Here is a 21901-nt window from a genome sequence, read left to right as displayed (position 1 = left end):
CTGTGTATGTACATGTGTGTACACACATATGTGCGCATATAAAAACATACAAAATCTTTAGCTCTGTGAGATCCAAGGCAGAATTCCGGATGACAAATGAGGACAAAAACAAACCAGGTCTCTACAAAAAGGCCAGTGTAATGCCCTCCTGAAACATGAAGACATTACAGGGAGAGTGCTCTTGAGTTTACCAGTGTGACACCTCATAGTAATTCATGGGGTAGGAGAAATCAGAATTGTACATACATTATTCAAATTCAGGAATAGATTTAGAGACCATCTCTCTCTCTCCTTGTTTGGGATAACAAACTTGTGCACCATATCAACAGTCTATTTTCCTGTGGAAAAGCCTTAAAGATTTTTTTTGTTCATCCAAAATAAGTAAGGCTCTATGATTCTTTTGTAGGTTTCAGGTGGCAACCTTGTAATTACCAGCACGTGTCTTTTTCTCTCTAAGGATATATAAAAAAACAAAACCCAAAAAACATTTTCAAACCACAGGATATGTAAAGGTCCAGATTTCCCCTCAGACAGAAAGGCAAGTCAGCAGCACTGGTGAGAAACTGATGAGACTGCTAAAAACATTTGATTAAAAGTCCCTTTAAAAAAAATTCAGTGAAGGTAGTTAACAAAAATGAAAAATCAATTTGCAAGAAATTTCCCCTTTACGTTTTAATTAGCTTTCTTTGCTAAATGCTTATGTGCTCACTGAGTAACAAAACTGTATTTATTACTGAAAAGAAAATTCATATGTGACTGCTAAGAAATAAAGAATTAAAACTAGTCAAAAAGACAGCCAAAACCTCATAAATTTCTATCTGCTACTTTTAACACATCTGTGTGAGAGACTAACGTACAAATTCTTTGACACAGAATTAGTGTCATAGAAGTATCTGCGTACAAAAAGCTTCAGTAAAAAATTTAGCATTTTAAATTCGATTGGAAAGCTGCAGGAAACCTTGCTGAAGAATTATGCATGAAATTACGTTCAACTACTCACTCTGCCCTTCTACTAGAAGTCATCGGTTCTATAGTAGTCAACAAAAGGGAACATGTATCTGTACCTCAGCAATTCAGAGCAGACTCTCCCACCCTCACATAAAGTTAAAACTGATAAAGGTGGTTATTTAGGGGCTGCTTGGGCAGGTCACAATTTTCTTCCTGGCAATGGTGCTCTTGGGCACGTAAGGCCTGGCCAAGATTGGTAATTTTTTCCATTGTCTACAGCACAGTATTCCAGAATAGATCCTTGCAGAAATCAGTGCTCTTAGTCACGCTGTGAATATAGCAGACACAGGAGTGGAAAAAAGAGCTATCCTGGCACAGTGGGAATCCTAAATATCATGCCTGAGACTGCCTCCTCTGAACTACTATCATAGACAAGGGATATTTTCATAAACATTTCAATGGTCTGAACACAGCAGTAAATACAAGTTATGCGTGAGTGGACAATACCGATTACAGACTGAATAAACATACCATGTGCACAGTATCACAAAGCACAGCACAGCTATTTTGACTTTCACCTCAAAGTCTTTTAATTGCTGACTATTACTTAAACATTCACTAGTTGAATTTTAGTTTACACATCTGTGTTCTTTCTATCTCCTTTCAAAAGAGGAATGAAGTGAAAGATGTTGCATCTTTGGATTTTTCAGACATTTTCCAGAAGCCAACCAACAAAAGACTTATTTAGAGCTTGCTCTCCATCAGATGCCTTCCCTATCATTTCACAATATTTCAGCACTGCTTGCAAGAGATCTCCAACTTTCCAATCTCTTTCTTGCAGTCTTCTGGAAAGCTAAAGGGGAGACAGAGCAACACAAAACAAAATATTTTGACTGGGACATCCTGATGAACAGTTACAGAAGTTATTCTTGAAACATTAGGTCATAAGAGATCAGTTGTAATGAGTTAATCTTTATCCCCACATCTATAAAAACAAAAACTTCCGCAAGAACTAGGCACTTTTCTTTAAGGTAGTTTTCAACAAAACTTTCTTCTGGAGGGAGCAACATTTTCAAATTATGTGGTGCCACAGGTATGAGGGCTGTGGTTCATCAAGACTGCAGAAAACAGGAAATTCTGAACACAAGATTAAGACACTGCCACCCTTCCCATGCCAATAATGCATGTATAAAAAGACAAAACTCAGTCTTAATAAAAGGATGTGGATTTTCCTTTCACAACATATAGTGTGGTTCGGGTGGCAGAGACGCTACCCTCAATGAAAACAGTGTCTTCAGAGTTGGGAAATTATAAAATTTTGGGGAAGAGGAAAGGTGACAATTAAGTTAAACTACCATTTAGGAGCAGAGATCAGTGTAGCTGAAAACATTTTTTTTTGCCTGGGGTCCAAGCAAAAAAATCTTCCATTGCTTATGTGTCAAGCTCAGCTATGTATGTAAGAAAGTCTACCCTAAGGAAAGAATGAATTTGCCAGTTTGCCTAGGAGTAAAAAAAACAAACAACTTCTAGTTAAAACAAAAAAACAAAACAAAACAAAACAAAATCATAACATCAACAAACCTAACACCCACACAAACAAACTTTATTCTCTGTAGCTTTCTGAACACCTGTCAATGCTGCATTTAGTAAACACAATTTAAATGCTCTACTTACTCTTTGAACTGTAGATTTTTATGGCCTTTTATAGTCCCTACCATGATATTCTATATATTAAGTTTAAAAAAAGTTATAAACAGTGTTTAGAGAATTATCTTTCACAGCTATGAAATTAAAAAATCGTAAAGTTTCTACTATGAGACCTGTCAGACTGCAACATAAAATTCTATTAAAAATGAAAAGGAAGACAATCTTTCCCTGCTTCTTCATTTAGATGATGTTCCACCTGCAAGAAGGCAAGTGATGGAACTGACGGAAAGAATATGGGCATAAAAACATATATAAAACAATTAGCTTCTTGAGCAAACAACTAAACTTGAACAAGCAAAAAAATATCCTCTCTAATCCTGAGCACAATTTATTCCGAAACCTTGAAACTTTTCTCAGTGGAAAAAAAAAGACATCTTTTCTACAAAAAAAGAGACTGAAATCTGTATCTGTTTCTGTGAATTTTAAAGGAGAGTACAGGAAATAAGAGTTTTATAGTCTAAAACATGCAATTTTGTAAATTATGTTTGTTGGTTTATAAAATAATGGCCATTTTTCTTTCCTCTGCCAGAGGAAAATTTGGCTAATGTCCAAATATCTACTTCAGCAAATACAGTATAAAACTTTTGTCCAAAGAAAATTCCACCATGGTAAAACCAAAGAGGTGGCACCTAAATTTTAATTTAGAGTTCAGAATTTAATCTCACTATTTCTTTAGATGAATAATCTGTTTCTTACTGTTGGACAAGTAAAATATTAAAGTTTACTCAAAATAGGAATCTTAAAACAGCTAGGTAAGATCTGATTAAAAACTGAATATATGTGGGGGTTTTCTCAATCCAGGCACTTGCATATCCACATTGCCAGGCTTCTCAAAGAAGACAAGAACTATCTACTCTAATTTACTGGTTTCTTGTTATCACTCATAACAAACATATTTTGTTTCATACATAGGTATTTAACTTCTTTCTGCTTTGCTGAGCATAACATGTACCCTTAAGTAAGAGTTCATACTGAGATGCAGCAAGTAATACCTTGCCTGGTACATGTCAGGAATATTTTTGCCTTTTATACAGTCACATCACGCCAGTGGCTCGTTACCCTGCTGTGACCAGCTAACAAAAGCCTTTCCTCCCTTCCAGAACTCACCAACTCCATTTATATTGAAAATTACTGTTTTCAATGTAATCTAAAGCCCGGGTTCATTCCCCACATAACTGAGGTAACTTCCCAAGGTACCCATGAGCTGCCCCAAAGGCCACAGCTGGCCAGGGACCAGCACATCGGGGTTGGTTTCACTTCCTGCTGGGCTGCAGCGCCCTCTGCAAGTGCTTGCTCTGCTTTACAAGTGACAGAACTCAGACTGTTTCCAACTTAAAACCCCTCAGTCTGGGTCAGAGATCATTCCAATTGGGAAATGAGACGGAATAAAAAACAGGTAATCCTTCCCTGTCCCCGGGGAGGGAAACAGGATTTCAATTTCTTTTAACATAACTGAATCTGGAGAACTAAAAATAGTCTATAAAACTAAGTGAAACAATTAACTAGCATAGCATTTTCAGGACTGCATGACTACTGCCTGCCTGAAGGTCTTACGCCTTATCTTCAGGTGTCAACTCAGTAGCAATTTATGACTGAAGTGTCAAGTAGAAAAATATTATCATTTTTTGGAAGTGCATACATAACAGACACTACTGTTTTCCAGAGTGCTCTTCTCAGTATATTCTTTTATTAAGGCAGCTGGAGTGATGCTCAGACACAGAGCCAGCTAATAATACATTTCCTGTGTGTCTTTCAGCATTGGCTCAAATCGTACCATCACAACTTTGAAACCTATTAACTCAGAGCTGGCAGAAGAATGAAACACTTGAGGAAAAATTAAAAAAATAGGCACCTACCATCTACTTTGTGGCTTATGTATTATGTTGCAGTGTAAGATACAGGTCTCTCACACAGAAAATAAAATTAACACTTCTGGGTCCTACTACTATCCTACCTGAATATTTGCAACACTGCATGCAACAAGCATGAAACAGATGAACACGTCTCCAAAAAACGGCAAAAAAACTCATGAGGTAAGAAAGATTGTAATCCTAACTCAGTCCCATCAAAAAAACTTCAGGGAACACTGGGCCAGGCATGTGAGAACAGAAAAAGTGAAGAATTTTCTTCTTTGTGTTAAGGCACTTATAAACCATAACAGAGAAGAACATACAAATGTAAGGATTAAAACAAACAATTTCAAATAACATAAAAATGGAAAAAAGTATTCTCAAACTGCCTTCTAGTTTATGAGAGCATGAAGTCCACTCTAAGTGTCAGAACTATCGTACAACAAAGCATATTCCTGAAATAGTTCTAAATCAAATATACCAAGCTCCAGAGAAAGGAGTATAGCAGATATATTTCTACATGCCCAAAAAACATTTCCTAATTTTCTGGGTTATTTCAAATAAAAACTTCCTAATCTCAAAATCAAACACACATACCACACAGTTACACAGGCAAAAAACCATCCCCAAATCGTCACTGTCTCTGTGGGCCAGCAGGGGAGAAGCCAGTCTCAGGAAATTTCAGACCAGGTATGATCTGGACTGGCCACTAGATATCTTTCACACTCTTAAGTCTACAGTAACTAAGCACCATAGGTGCACACATCCAAGTTTGGGAGTCTGTTTTGTCATACTGACCTCTACTTCCCAGTCACTCCCCTTTTCTCCTGAAATGATAATGTGAGCTTTGGAAAGCATCAAGCTGAAGACTCAATACTAAATTTCAGAACTGAGAGCAAGCTTTTCCTCCCTTAATATACTGATATGCACGTTAAGTCGGTTTTGCCGAGATCTTAATTATTAAAATCATACTAATGGCATCACATTATCACGTAAATCTTTGATAATTTATTCTTACTATGAACCTCATCATGAGAGACAATGCTTCTCTATATATTAAGTTAGCCTTTCAATAGCCAGGTAATATTAAAGTAATTCCTTGGTAGAAGATTAAAAAATACATGCTGAATGTAATAAATTCCAGACTATCACATGCAGTTTGGTGTGCAGCCACAAAATAATGTTGATGATTTTATAGGAATAAGTTCCTCTTATATGTTTGTGATGGAAATACTCAGGACAATATGCATACCAAAATATTGAGCCTTCCCAAAGAGACACAGATTGCTAAAGCCTAAGTTACGCTTTCTCTTGGGCCACATTAAATTCAATTTAAAAAACCAAAATAAAGGTACCTAAGACTAAAGCAATCTTATTGAGCCTTCTTTCTTAATAGCTTTGGCTTCAGTTGCTTACAGAATAAAGACATACTTAATATTAACTCAGAAACTAAACTTTTTTCTAACAAAAAAACGTGTCTTTGCTAGCAAAAAAAACCCTAGGCAGAATATATTAAGTTAGAAATTAATTTGCATGACCAAGTTCTCAGAAAGATTCCATTTATAGACAAGTAAACACTAAGTTAAAAAATGCTTGAAAAAAATACAATTTTCACCAAATTTTGTTTTTTCAAATAAAAATGCTGTAATTGTATCCTTTTTGGAGTAAACCACTGGTGAAACAAGCTAACTCAGCTCTGATAATACTGGTTTATGTATGGCATATACACAGCCTAACCAGGCTGTTCCATTTTGATCTCTCAGGATTTAAATAATGATTTTCCTCAACAGCGAATAGCAAATGAAGTAGTAGAGGCTGGTGTACCAGCCAGTGGAAGTCCAGATAATCCTTTCCCACCACCCATCAAACCCGAATACTCACAAAGACAAATTCCCTTGAGGCCGTGTCACGGAAGTGAAGATCAGAAACCTCTGTTTCAGAAGCTGCCAGCCACTGGAGCGCTGCTCTGAGCTGGGGGTCCACTAGATTTCGTTCCAGATCAATATTCGCTATTGATAAAGTCTTTCGGATTTGCTCCAAACCTAACATTAAAAATAAAATCCTCAAATCTGTAGCTTTGTTTCAAAAAATCTCTGTAGTTCACTGTTTATAGACTCTACTACCTTAAAAACCTCAATTTACTACACACAGATAATATGGAAGAAAAAATCATGCTGGCCTGAAGTGTTCCAGTACTTTCACATAACGAAGTACTCTTTATCCCACTTACAACTGTGTGCAAACACAGCTGAGTATTACAAGATATCTAAACTATAATGTATATTCCAAATGACAAGGAATTTAACACAGCCTTTCATAAACTGAACAGCAATGGCTCTCACATGGTCCATCAGTTACTTACATTTCCAGCTGCTATTTTTTGCCATGCCTAAAAAGTGTATATTTCAGAATTCTTTCCTGTACTGGTCAGACTGCCTCTGAGTTTTTCCAAAATATACTGATGGTTTTACTGAGGCAGGTTCAATTTTTCAACACTTTTTATATCTTAAGTTCCAAAAATTAACACAGTATTAACACAGGAAGAGCAGCTGTGCTAGGAACACTTATGAACTACAGCATTGTTATCTTTTGTTCCCACACTGAGTTGCTGTATCCAGCTATCACAGAGTGATCCTTTGTCACACTCTCAGAAACAACTAAGCACGTACGTAGCGCTCTCCAAGTTATTCTTGAAGTCTCTACTTTCAGACTACTGAACTTGACTCTCTAGAAGAATGAGATATATTTGCAACAAAAACATACGTTCATGTTTGGTATGTTTTTTAGTTTTATAAAATGGATGTACATTTGGTAATAACAAGGCTTTGTTTCAAATTCTTTGGTGAACAAGGCACAATCATCTCAGAAAAAGCCAGACATTTTCTGGTATGACACAAACAGAACTTCCAAATCTACAGGAAAACAAAGGTTTTCTAACTAGCATACTATTTAAATGGTCCTAAAATGACAGCAAGAGAAAGAGCTTTTTCAAAACAGTAGTGAGATGGTGAAGAGATTAAGCTGGAAAAATTTCACTAGAATATAGAGCAGTCTGTTGCACTATAGACAGTAGGTGACAGTTAAATTGTGTAAATGAAAAAAACCAAGCACTATTCTAATGGAGCAATTTGAATATTTGAGATGCTGGAACTCTTTAAAGCTGAGACCAAAAGAAAGCAATGGTATATTGATAAAGTAGATGAAACCTACAGAGCAGAAAAGATTTTAATTATAATTATTCTGAGGTAAAATGCTCAATAATTTAATTTTATTTTATTGTAACTTTACAGTCACATCCGATCTAATAAAATTAAGAGATGATGTTCATTTATATACATTTTTCCAGGAGCTTAAAAGGAGGAGAAAAAACACAACAAAAAATAAAAACAAACAACCCCACAAACCCCCACACACCTTTCTGCTTACATCAAGACTATTTGAATATGTGCAACATGGCCGAACATCCTCTCTAAGCAAGTAGGATAGGTTTCTTGAAATGCTTATTTCATCTTCAGAAAATACCCAACACAAAGAAGAGCTCTATTACAACTTGCTCTAATATCAGCTCATCTTAAAACCCCACTCATACACTGTGTATTCATGTATTCATGCAGGCTGTTTTCATGTCAGTTAACAACCTTTGGCAATCAGACTGGAACCAGAGCACAGAGATCTTCAAGCCACAAAGCTGTAACAAGATTCTGGACAAACCCCATTTTAAACTTCACTAAGAAGAAAGAGAATATAGCAAAGGCATTGAATTCAAGTTTTTTCATTGTTTCCCATGACTCTCTCCCAAGGTTAATGTGTACAGTTTGAATAGCTTCTTCAGCATCTCAAACACAGCCATGCAGATGATTCCCACGGCTCCTTTATTTTAAAAACTAGTTATACTTCTTTTAAAAAGTTTTTAAAAGAGAAGTTATTCTATGCATATAAATTTATGCTTTCAACAAGCTGATCAGAGTTCCCTACCTTATGTTATTAAGCTCGTGTGAACATCAGAAACTAGTATTTCCCAAAGGCTGTAAATTTCAATGCATTAAGAGGTGTATGTAGGGTATTAATCTACAAATACATTCTGACACTTGGCTGACATCCATTATGATGAATAGGGATAATAGGGTTGTCACCTTGTTTTGCAGACTACAAAAGCAAAGAAGAAAATAACTAATGTAGAGTGCACAGGACAAGAACAGTAGTATATGCTGGAACTGACATTACCTTCTACAGCATCCTTGGAATCTTCATCTTTATCTTCTGTTCCATCACTGTATTTAAAAAAACAAACAAACAAAAACACGAATACAATCCAATATATGCACAACAAATGTAGTAAATCCTAAGATTGTAATGAAGTTTAAAGGACAGGAAGATCATAAAAGAATGAAGGAGTGATCATGAAAAGAAGCTTTGCTTCTCAAACCATTCCATGATGGAAACAGATTTATCATCCACTTCACACTTAAAAAATTGAGAAGAGAGAAACAAGAGAAGGGTGTTAAAAAGGATTGTAACATGAAGATATTTAAAAATAAGAAGAAAACATTGATTTTAATAGTTTTGCTTCACATGTGAAAAAGTTGAACCATCTTATGTCACAGTTATGAATAGTTATAAGTTACTTAAAGCTGTAAGTCATAAGTGTTTTATTAAAAAATCAATTACTAAGCAATTTTGAAAGTTTACACAAGCTAAATAATAATAAAAAAAGAAATCATGTAGGAAGCAAGCTGTAGTTTGCATGAAAGAAAAGTAAATCTAAAGACTTGTAAAACTGCAGGCAGGATCATGCAGAAAAGGGACCTTTCATTTTGCAAGCAGAACACATTAATCACTTTAGCACAGCAAAATTTAATCATTCAGGATGGATTAATTAATGAAAAAAATCATACTGTGATTAAGCGACAAGAGTGTGAATAATGTATCAGCATAAAAAATGCACTGTATTTTTATTTTCCAAAATGATTATTTCATGCATTAATTATGAGGAACCCATCTGGTTTATATTTCTCAACTCAACCAACCTGTCTGATGTTGGAAAGGATAAATTCTCCTCATACATATCCCCTTCTAAACCAAGACTGCTCCAGCTACTGCTGTTACCATTACTGCCAGGAGAAGAAGAGAACACGGCTGAACTAGAAAAGAACAATAGCTCAAACTAGAACCTTCATTTTCCTTACAACTGTTTTGTCAAGACATTAAATGCAAGAGCACCTAAACTTCCTAAACAGGTTTGCTGGAACGGAGAACAAACCTGACTGTCAGTGCTACTCAGAGCAGCAATGTGCCCAAATACTGCAGAACTAGTAAGTTTCAGTATATAGGTGAAAGCATTCATTTGTACTCATTAATTTTCCAGATCAGTGCTAGCAGGAATTCTGTCCTCAGGTCTAGCCACATTGCTCATCATTTATACAGGCTCAACAATTACTCATAGAAATATGGATTACGACTGCAATATTTGCTTAAGGACTAGCTAAGAGTTAATAAAATTATACACTGTGAAGACAACTGCACAATCAAATCCAGTAATAATCTCCAGCAGCCTGAAGAGAAGGAATTCCTAGAGTAAATAATTTCTTGGTTTTTTCAATTTTGAATATTGTTCTGCAAGTGGAACTTTTAAAAATGGGGGGGAGGGGTTATAAATCTGTGAAAACAATACTATCAAGATTACTTCACTCCCAGTTCATAAAAATACTTATTTATCCCACGACTACATTCAACCCAATGCGAAGAACTGAAAAAATGGAGCATATCATCACACTCGTTAATTTTAGTCATTATAAATAGCTGAGTTTGTTAGGCCTGTGATTATGTACAAGATTGAGCTACTCATATGACTAAATCTCTGTTCCCCAACTTCATACCTCCCCCAGAGCACGTCTGGAAGCCTTCCAAGAACAGGACTACTAGATATCCAGCATTCTTTGAGAAAGCTAGATTATCTACTATGGATGGTATGAGAAGTATCTATGAAGTAACTCCAGAGAACAACTGCTGCAAGAAGATGCTTTCTTCACCTAAGTTTTATGTGACTGTTGAAGCTCTTTTCCACTCATACCACTCAACGCAAATAGCAAAACAGTCGAAAGTAACATTTCAAGAGACTAATTTCTTTTTAAGAGTTTGCCGTTAACAGTATCACCTAACAGTATCACCTATACTGCTTTCCAGTATGCCTGCTTGGATCCTAATTTCAAAATTTTGTTTAAGGATGCCAAATTAAAAGTCTTTAAAATAAAGTTCTGTAACCACAGAACAAGTAATAAAGAGAAAAAGGCATTATAATGCTTCTATAATGGTTCATGCAGCTACTCAACATTAGCCAGCAGAAGAGCAAAAAGAAAAGCAAGAGGCTTCTGCTCTGAATTATAACTTAACCTGGATGCTCTGATGTATCCCCTGGAAAAGCCTATGTCCATGCCTATGCTTATACGCTTAACAAAAAGCAGAAGATACAAGCACTCCCCTGCATAAGTAACTTTACCAAGTTCTCTAAAGAACATTCATTCAAATGGAACTGCCCATGGGAAGAGGTGAATTAATTCCTTCTTTTGCTTTGCTTGTGCTTGGCTTTTGCTTTATTTGATAAACCATCTTTGTCTCAACCCACGAGTTTTCTCACTTTTACTGTTCCAATTCTGTGCCCTATCCCACCTTGGGAGGAGCGAGTGACTGGCTGTGTGGACACTAGTAGCCAGCTGGGGTGAAACCACAACAATGGTGTTATTACTGAATCTTTTCTTATTACAGGTCTCCCCCGGTATCTTTTTTACTCAGGGTAATAACCCCAGATCCTGTCATTTCCACCTGCTAAACCTCAGCAACACAAATGAACACACAGTCAGTTCTGTAAAATCAGCTGATCAATTTGCATATGTTAGTTTCTCCTGCCAACACCTCACTATCTGATTATGCCTCCCCTTCTGTGAGCTAATTTAGGTCATTCCTCCTCTAAAGAGCCACAGATTTTCTTCCCAGTTATATAAATTACCTTCTTTTCATTTATATCTATTTTGGGGATGATAAACAAATAACATATACAACATAGATATGGCAGGTCCAGCAATTTTTTTATCCTTTTTTTTCCCAGTATCCACTAACCTATATTTTATTCTCTATTTTTAACTGCAAATATGCTGAATATTCTTCCTCATATTTTGAATTTCATCATGTAAGTCTAACTCATTTTCAATCATTCAACAGATTATGTTTTATTAAAGTAACTCTAAGTTAACGTATTCTTTTACAAAATAATTAAGTTCTATGAGTGATAAATTATCGTAGTGGTTGGCTTAAACTATTTAGTTAAGCAAAACATGAAAAATATTGCAGAAAAATAATTAACTGAGCAGTTTCACTTTGGTACCAAATAACCTACTTGTATGTTACATAAGAAAGCACATCTCTCATACTTCCTTTAACCTCAGAGATGCTGGAAGTACTAACTAAAGAAAAAACCTCTCCCCCAATTCTGCTATTCTTCAACAGAAATGCTGGACTTTCTACAGTAAGATAAGTGTTATATCAATCATAAAAAACTATGTTTACTCATTCCTCATATATTCCTTACATAGAAGCTGGGGCCACAACTCGCTATATAATTCTCCCTGGCAACAGGCAGACATTGTAGATTTTAGAATTTCCGTTTTAATATTTGTTAGCTATCAATCAGCCAGGTAAAGTGTAGTGAGAAGCTACTACCCTGAACAGGTAAGTTCCAACATCACACACCTGCAAGCCCATGGTTAGCAGTATATACACATTCCACCAATATCAGTTAGAGCAGTTTATAAATACCAGTACCAAAAAAGACAAAAACAGCTGTAAAAGCTCCTCATGCAAATTAAGACAGTATTACTTATTTTCAAGAATAAATGAATTTATATAAAATGCATTCTCTATGATTAAGTTTTAATATTTTAGAGCACAACTTATAAATGGTACTCTCAGGTTGTATTTTACACAGGGTAGTTGTTTTTAAAATGCTTCCATCTTTTGCTAATACTTGCATTTTATATGTACAGTTTTACTTGATGTGACTCCCTGACGTCAATGACAATACACACTCCACATATTTTAAAATATGAAGATTCATGGCCAACAACATTTAGTAAGAAAACAAAACCGTAATATTAGAGCCATTTTTAATAAAAAATCATTGTATGCTCAAAACAAAATCTCTTCTCTCCCAAGCTCCATAAGAAAACCACTTGATGACAAGTTATTTGATGTCAAGATAACTGTTTAACTACACTAACATGTTTATAGTTACCTGTCACTGAGGTGAAGAAAACTGCTGCTCTCATCAGGATGTTCATCTTCAAAACTCAGATTGGACCAACTCCCAGTGCTATCATCACCAATACTAAGACTCATCTGCTGGCTAACAACAGATTCAACAGAGTGAAATCCTTCTCTTCCAACAGAGCTAAACAAAAGTTTAAGACAAAAACATCACTGCATTTCACGCTGATCTGTGTTAGTTCATTCAAAGCAATTTAACACCATTTCAGAGTCGTTAAATTCCAAGGAAAAAGAAAAGAAGGGGAATCCCTTAATTTGTACCCTATCCTCAACACAAGAAACGGAGCAACCAAATTAATCTGAAACATCAACAGGCTTAGATCAGGGATTGCTATTTGGAATTCTTTCACTAAAAGTCAAAAGGAGTGGCACATATAATTCTCTCTTTTGGAAGATTATTGCCTTGTAGCCTTGCAGACTGTGTATCAAGGTACACTTTCCAAGGAGAAGACTTACCATTTCTGAACTTGTTCACCATAGGACAGTTTGGCTATTTTCCCCGGCCTGCTTTTGGTACAAGCAGCTAGGTGGTCTGCTATTGTAGGCAAACTGCTTAAGTATGAGCTGGTGTCTAAAATATTAGGATTCTATTTTTTTAAAAGATTTTTCTGTAGAAAAAGATTTGTCTTCCTCCTTCAAGAAAGTGTAGCAATGCATGGCTTGTACAGAATTTTTCCCTCAGGAAGTAAGTTTAATTTTTTTATCCAAAAAACAATCAATCAAGCATAGTCCATAAAAGGTAGTCTCTAGAAGATACTTCAAAAAACTGATTTGAAGAAGTTTGAACTCCTTACACAAAAAAATTTACAAAATGAGAACATGCAGTTATGAACTAACTTTCATGGGCAAACTGTGATTATCTATATACATACGAAGCAAATATGTAGTTTGAACTGAAACCCACCAGGGTAGTACAAAGGTCATTTTTTCCCCATTTTTATTTACAGTTATACCAGCACTACCAGCAGTTCTCTACACCACACAAGGCAGCTTCTCAAGAAATATATGAATTACCTAGCAAACATTAGATGACAATGTAAAAAACATTTATAAATTTTGTCAGAGTAAAACTCTCATATCGCCTCCTTGTCACAAATTTACTAATAAACAATATTTCTTTGAATCTTGTGTTTTGTTGTTGACATATTCTAACTAGAATTTTTAAATGAAGTGTCATCCTTGATACTGTAGGTATAGAAAAACATCACCACGTGACTACTTTCTCTTTTGTCACACACTGAGTAAGGACTCAACTGTGTTGTGCAGACTGACAATATACGTCTCATGACCACTTTTATGCTGTTAGTATGTATGTGTTTCATATCAAACCTTGAAAAATTTAGTTCAGTCCCACTGTGGCCTTCACCCACTGAACACAAAATAACCAATTTTATTGTCCATCATGATGGCCCTCAAAAAAACCACACAGTAGAAATATAAATATTACTTCTAATTTAAAAATACAACATGGTAAGGATTGCTCTCGGACCTGAAGGGGAGATTTCACTCTGAACACTGCACAGTCTGTTTTAAGAAACAGCTGTTGTTTGTCACGAATTCATTGTGGCATGTATTTCCTATTTATAGGTCTATTAAAAGGAAAACAGTATGTTACGCTTTGCTAAATACACAAGAATTTCAAAGTCAATTCCTTAATTATTGTATTACTATTCTATAACATCTTCATTCATGGCTAGGCTTCGTGAACGAAGATTTGGGACTATTCTATAACATAAATTGTGGTCAATAAGTTGTTTTTTCTTAAAGTAACAGGTTGGGCTTTTTTTTTCCCCCAATAATAAGGAAACTACTACAACACGGCCATTATCAAAATTAAGCCTTCACACTACAAAGCGATGGCTCGTACAGCCAGCACCAGATGTTGAAGAGGAAATACAAATAGGGAGGAAACCTGGATTTTGTCACAGCTCACAGATCAACAAAACCTGTAAGGGCTAGTATTCTTTACTGCAGCTAGTATTTTCAAGTTGAAATGATAAGTTCCACTTATTAGTCACCTACTGGAACATAACCACGCTGATATACATAGAAACCTTGGTTTCAAGCTCACACAGGTGGAAAAAAGCTTTTTTTTCCTAGTTCTGAATTATTTAAATATCACCAGAAGAAAAAAAGAAAACATTCAGAAAGTAAAGTGTGCATTTCTAAGAAATCATATATTAAAATTTCTTCTGAGCACATATTTGTATTAACGATCCTTTTTCTGGTACAAAATGCAACAAAAAAGAAAAAATTAATATTACCTTATGGTAACTGCCTGACCAATATTAGTCATAGCTGATGTCATTATTTCAGTAGTAAGGCTTTCAGCAAAACTGACTCCATCTTGTCCAATACCACTGTCAGCTGTCAGACTTGTGTAACTCAGCTCTCTTTCTGCTTTCTCTATGGCCGCAGTAGCCCCCTTGTCCGAAAACACTGTCCTCTGTTCCACATCAACGTGAATTTTGGGAATATCAAGCTGAAACACTCTTGAATTCCGATAGGCACCTTCCGATCCAGAATGAAGTAAATGCCTCACTGGAATGCAGGATTCTTGTGCAGGTAGATGATGAGACATACTTTCTGTACAGTATCGATGTTCCTTCATACTGCAGCATCTACAGACAGTTCCAGAAAAAGGAGACAGTTTCTCAGTATATGAGAGCTTATCGCCACTTCTTCTGTTTTCAGCCACACGGAGAATAGCCGACTCTAAACTCACTTCTAGAGTATCATCTGCTACTTTTCTAGCATATTGTTCTATAGCTTGAATTATGCCTTCAGTGTAGCCATTTTCATTTATACTACCTGTACTATGATACAGTTTATGATCTGGGGAGAAAGGAAGAAATGTCCTAGAAAGTCTTGTTTTAATGAGATCCCCTGTGAGTTCATCAAATTCAGTCTTTTTATATAGACAGGAATCTGTTAGAGACTTCGGCAAAGACACTCCCGACATTTTCAGTTTCTTCCTGACATCAGAAGTGATACTGTGAGCAAGGGATCCTGAAAAATGCAACAACTCGGTACATTCTGTTCTCTGTGTGCCAAAACTCCTTTCATACGTTTGGCCTTCACAGCGATGAATGCTGCTTTTCACTGGCTGTACTGCATCTTTATTCACTGCTTTGATCTGCTCCAGCTTACCATTTACCTGTGCATTTTGCCCAGGAAATGTCTTTCTGTTATATCGCAATTTCGTTTTTCTAGCAGCTTGCTGCAAGCCCGATTTGATAGACCTGTAAGCAAGTCTGCTAGCATACTGATCCATTAACAGTTCAGCACTACCACCTTCTCTTTTCAAAACTCGAATGACGTGATCTGCATATTCGTCAGTCACACTTTCACAGCTCGGGTACTTGGAAGTCAAACCTGTCATGCCCGAACCTTGTGGTAAAGAAAGTACAGATGAACCTCTCTCCCCCAGCCACTGGTCCCGCACTGGACCAAACCCTTCTTTTGAACTACCATCTTTATCGCCTTTTCTCAGATAAAAGCAATCCACTTGGCAGTTAACCCGCTTCAACCTCAACAGTTTACAATGTTTTGATTTCACTACTTTCTTGGCCTCGTTGATGACTTTTCCTGCCATATCACCTGCATAATTCCATAAAGAATTGCATGTCTCTTCTGGGATATTTATAAATGCAGTATATCCACATATTTTCTTTTGCATACCTAACTGAAACTGCCTACCAGCATCTCTTTCATTTGTTTTACCATCTAAACGGGAAGCAGCCATTTCAGTCGCTATTGAAACTATATGGCTAGCTAAACAATCTGCATACTGAATTGTTTTTTCCAAATGCTCCCCTTTCTCAACAGGCATTTGAGAATGATCTTCATCTTCACTACTTTCCACTTCTTCAGAAAGTGACCGCATGAGTTTCAGCATAAATTCCTCATTTTCCAAAGAGTCATGTTCAGCTTCAGAAAAATCAGTAATGGATGGATTGTAGGGTGTAGAAGGTGGTGTTGCAGGTGCAAATTCCTTTGCTAATTCTCCCTTGAGTTTCTTGGACAGTTTTCTTAGGTTCCTTTCAGAAGTACCTTCACATGGAACTAAAGGAGTTGGTGGGGGTGTATTCGGCATTAAACGTGTATTTCCATGTTTGAAACTTGATTTTTCTTCCATCTGCAAAACACCTTCACTGCCAAACATCACTGAAGAAAAGCTATTTGCATGCAGAAAACAATCGGCCTGCCTGTAATTCAAAGCTCCCACTGATAGTTTCTGGGTATCTTTTTTTTTTAAGGGCTTGCTTAAGCATGTTATTGAACAGCTTCCCATGTCAGTACAGTCCTCTAGAACATGCTTAGCAAAAGTCACAGTGGAACAAGGTGGTGGTGACTTTGAGGAAAACCTATGTCCTTTTTGTTCCTGCCAACAATCTTTGTATTCCGAAAAACACTGAACAGAATGAGTTGGAGTAAGAAATTTACATGGATTATTCAAAGGCAACTGTTGTTGTTCCACAATTATAGAAACATTACTTTGTTTCTCAGCCTCTTGCTTCTTTATCACACACTGTTCTTTTCGATTGGTATCTCCGTAGGTCTGTGAGCTCATATTACATGTTAAATTCTCATTAGTGTTACATAACACAGTTTTACTTTCATCCACAGATTGTTTTATGACATACTTGGCCAAATGATCTGCAAACATATTCTTGGGGAAGTCTTCACCAATACCTTGCACATAAGGTTTTTTATCTACTATTTTTCTTGTTAAAAAATCTGTATACTCTTCTACTGCTTTTGTTACTCTAGATGAGGTTATGGCTTCATAAGCTTCATTTACTATCATATCTACCATAGTTCCAGAGAAAGTATTAATGCCTTTTGACCCACTTGTTAATTCTGAACTACTGTTCATTCCAGACCTGTTATTTGTTATTAGTTTGGTATCATTTTGGTTACAAAAGATTGATGGAGTACTTTCAGTACTTGGATCGTGATCTGAAGTTAGATATATATTTCTGAAAGACGAGACTTCCTCCTCTCTCTTTCTGCTTGTGAAAAATGGATGAGTGGAGTCTTTGAATACTTTTATATTGTCATCGGCATTTGGAATACTGGATACTTTTGCTTTGTAAGCATCAGAGGAAACCTGTTGTTGACAAAGAGCTCTTCCAGCTAAGGGCACAGGTATTGAACTTACAAAACCAGAGGTGCAAAACAGAGCTTGCTGTACTGTATATTCCTTCTTGGAATCTTGGATTGGCTTTAGTGCTATCCTATCATTAAAATTAGGAAAAACTGTGGAAGTCTGTGTTGACTCTAACATACTTTCTGCGCTTACATATTTAATATTGTCCATGGAAACACTAATGGCTGCTTGTGTTGTGAAGGTCACATCAACCTGAGATAGTTCAATAAATGCCTCCTGAATGACAGATTCAGACAAATCTCGGGCATAGGATCTTACCACTTTGTTTTCGTAATCAAATGATGAAGGCTGTGAAGCTGTAGGTGTTGATGGATACGAGAACTGGCATACTTCCATGATTCCTTCAAACACAAGTTCTTCAGCAAGGTCTGCTGCAAACCGTGCAACAGTGTTGGTAAATATTTGTTTCTTTACGTGACGCAGTTCTTTCAAAGCAGCAGTTATAGCTTCGCTCACCAAAAAGTTTGCTATCCCATTAATGGCACGCTGCTTCAGGGAGATTGCTCTACGTCTTCCAATCTCATAAAAAGCCATCTGAAAGACTGAAGAAGTCAACCTAGCAGCCAAATGACAGAGTGCATTGGTGCATGAAGAAACACCTTTTTGCAGGTCTTTAAATGCACTGCCAAAACTTTTTTCAACCAATTCAGCTGCAAATTTCTGAATGCTATCTCTAATCATAAGTGACTTATGTTTAGATTTTGCTTGTTTATCTGGTTCCCTACTAGTTTTCATTTTGAGATCTGCAGCTTGCCTTTTTTTCTCTTTCAAAGCAATCCTTTTGTGCTTCGAATCGTTTCCTGCACATACTTTTTCTGATGAGGGCTCAGAAGAAAAAACAGAACCAAGTATTTCAAATGAAACACTATCAGCATATGCTGAGTAACTATTATAAGCTGCATCATGGTGATTTTGACCTGTTCTATCTCCATCAAGATTACTTCGACACAAACATTCGGAAGAACCACAGCTCCCTAGTGGACTGAAAGCTGACGTTCTAATAGGGCTGAAGAAGCCTCCATTCTCTTCCCCTGATGTTTTAACTGGGCGAGGGGAATCTGGGACCTCAAAGATGCTGCTGTACGGTGATTCTGGCTTACGAGGCGTTGGTTTCTTTACATTGGCTGGGAGAGTCGGACGATCAAAATTGAATTTCTGAGGATTCATTGTAATGCTTGTAGAAGACAATTTTTCATGTGCAGTCCTCCTTTTCTGGGAGGGATTCCCTAGGATGGGATCCCTAATCATTTTACATGAGTTTTCCAAGGCTTGCTCCAGCTCATCAAACTGATCAAAACTATCAAAAAATTCACTTACTTCTGAGTCTGAATCCTCTATACCATCTTTCACTACTGGAATTTTTGGCAGCTGAAGTTTTGCCTTTAAGCTTTTTTGATACCCTTCTTCATCTAAGAAGATGATGGGGCTTGGGCTGGAGCAGTCTGACTCAGAGGATTCAGCTGGAGAGGAAGAAAACAATGTTTTACGTAAAAAATTAACACCTTGATCAGAAGGATTATATGGCTTATAGAAACTCCTTTGTATCCAAGGATCAGAAATTGAGGTTGTTACTGAATTCTTTACTGAGGACAGTTCCTTAAGTCCCAAAATATCAATCAAAGTAGAAGATCTGGCAGATGACTTTTGATGTGCAGAACCTACAAGGATCTTTGAGTCAACAGCTTCTAAACATTGAGCAGGGATGGTCTGTGAAGCAGCATCTCGATGGTTTTGAGAAGCAAAGCTGCATGCACCTGAAAAAAAGGTAAAAAAAGATTGCTTCAAAACCAAGAACTTCCACAAAACTGCAGAAAACAGGGCAGATTTTAATGGCAACTGCTGGGTTTATTATTGTTGCAAAATGCTAGCTTATCCTTCATGATTAGAGCAACCTTTCATTTTCTTCAAATCCTATTACACAAATCTAATCGCTCACAAATTAATGTATTTTTAGCACATGAAGTAGAATAAGATTCTATTTGATATACATATGACACTGAGATTAGAATTTTGGTTTATGAGTTGGTAAACTGTGGTGAAAAGAGCAAAAAATTAATTTTTCAATTGCCCAATACCCTTTTACAAAACATCATCAATGGAAAAAAATTACTATTCATTTACATTTACTTTCATATTAAATCCCAACAGCCTAAATTTCAAATACCAATTTCTACAAGGATATAGCATGCAAGAACTTACCAGCACTTTGTATCTTTGAAGGTTCATCTTCATCTAAGTGTTCGAAAGCAGTAACAAAATCATCCTCAATTGAAGAAACTGAGTGATTAGTGTCATCATCTTCTCCACGGGATGTCTCTGTTTGATGTTTTTGCGAAGAGTTTATTTCTACTGCATATCTTATGCCTGTGGTATACTTGCTCAGCAAGGTAAATATATAATCAACTTTGATCCTTGGGAATGAAGGAGACAGTCTCACCACACAAAACACTTCAGCAAGCTGATTCTTGAAAAAGAGAGCAACAAGAAAACAAATATAGCAATCTTAGAACAATTCAATTGTCAAGAGTAGCAAGGGATTTCTTCAATGCATTTTTTATGAAGAGTAAATAATTCAGAAATACTTTAAATATAAGAAAATGAATTAAACAGTTTGTGTAGAGTGACAGTTAGAATCACCCATTTTCATAACTTCTGCATTCCCAATATTTCACTGCAATAATGTAATACAACCCTGATAATAGGTTCCCAAGAATCTATTAAAGAACGCATGTGAAAATTTGTAGAGGAAGACAGTATTTCTTCAGCACGTTTATGCTGAATAGTACTTCAGTTTATAGGATATTTGTTTCTTCAATGTATTTTTTATCTTATATGCAACATTTGTAATTGGAAAGAATATAATTTACTTGGCAATAATGGGAACAGTATCAAAATAAAAATAATGGAAATTACATCATTAATAGCATTTACCATTGTAATTTTTTTTTTTTGTAAGACAGGAGTCCACTGGACATTCACGTAATTTTTCACATCTCTGTTTCAAAAAGAAAAGTCTGCCGAAGATGAAAGCTGTATCTGAGCAGAGCAGAGATGGGTAACTTGCCAAATTTCATATTCTTTCCAAATTGGCAGTGAAAGGGACTACAGCCTAGTAGAAACATGGGATCAGTACCATAATTAAATATTTGTTGAATATTTTCTGTAAACAATACAGCACTGTTTATTCTGATATTTTCTGACATTCATTTTCATGGAATCACAGAAATATAACATTAATACTACTGTGGCTAAGATGGCCTGAAACCAAAAGCAAGACAAGGTGCGATATGACTGAACTCTTTAGGAGGTGAAATATAATGCTTCTGACATGCAAGAAGACAGAAAAATTTTACCTGATGTTTCATGACAAAAGGTTTTGCCAAGGTTTTCTTTACATCTTTTAGAAATATAGCCTCGTTTTCTTTTAGTTTGCGCAACTGGAGCGATTTCAGAACATCTGGAAGCTCTACAGAAACAGCTGACAACTCCTGATTTAAATATACAAACACATTGAGAATATCAAGTCAAAAAAATAACTTGTAAATGACAATGGGTTTGATCTCATATCCCTCCTAAATAGTAACAGCTACTAATTTTGGTAAAGTTTTTTTGGATTCCCTATTTCTTGCTCCATACCCCACTTATTCGCTCTAACTGTGGGGTAAAGCTCGTGTAAACAAGCTTTAATTCAGTCCATACTTGGAAGACGCTTAGAAGTCATAGAGGAGAATCCTGTAAGTGCTGAAAAGCAGCTGCACATCCTACAAACTACACAACTACAAACACTGACCTCAGCTAATAATGGTTCTCAGTGGATCTCTACATGCTCTTAGTGTGCTTTATTGGAATGGTGTTCTAGGTCCCTATTACAAAAACACGGACAAGGCACTTCTTAAAGCAAGACCTT

General features: G+C 36.2%; 1 protein-coding gene across 5 annotated transcripts in view; it reads right to left on the bottom strand.

Moving 5' to 3' along the window:
• Positions 1–1511: 1511 nt before the first annotated feature.
• The window catches only part of AKAP11 (A-kinase anchoring protein 11), a 39563-nt gene continuing 19173 nt past the window's right edge, over positions 1512–21901 (bottom strand). Inside the window, exons 6-13 of one of the 5 annotated variants that reach the window (XM_027674304.1) lie at positions 21348–21482; positions 20194–20458; positions 15086–19748; positions 12790–12900; positions 9533–9646; positions 8730–8776; positions 6387–6547; positions 1512–1801 (exon numbers count right to left, since the gene is read on the bottom strand). In XM_027674304.1, coding sequence (XP_027530105.1) covers positions 1655–1801; positions 6387–6547; positions 8730–8776; positions 9533–9646; positions 12790–12900; positions 15086–19748; positions 20194–20458; positions 21348–21482 — 5643 coding nt within the window. In that variant the 3' untranslated portion in view covers positions 1512–1654. Of the gene's footprint in view, positions 1802–6386; positions 6548–8729; positions 8777–9532; positions 9647–12789; positions 12946–15085; positions 19749–20193; positions 20459–21347; positions 21483–21901 lie in introns of all 5 variants that reach the window. The other 4 variants (XM_027674302.1, XM_027674306.1, XM_027674303.1 and 1 more) reach the window with 4 other exon arrangements.

The sequence above is a fragment of the Neopelma chrysocephalum genome, unplaced genomic scaffold (assembly GCF_003984885.1).
Source record: "Neopelma chrysocephalum unplaced genomic scaffold, ASM398488v2 Primary Assembly neopelma1_25, whole genome shotgun sequence".
NCBI classification, from domain to species: domain Eukaryota; kingdom Metazoa; phylum Chordata; class Aves; order Passeriformes; family Pipridae; genus Neopelma; species Neopelma chrysocephalum.
The sequence above is the reverse complement of the archived record's forward strand: the minus strand, read 5'-3'. Positions and strand labels throughout refer to the sequence as shown.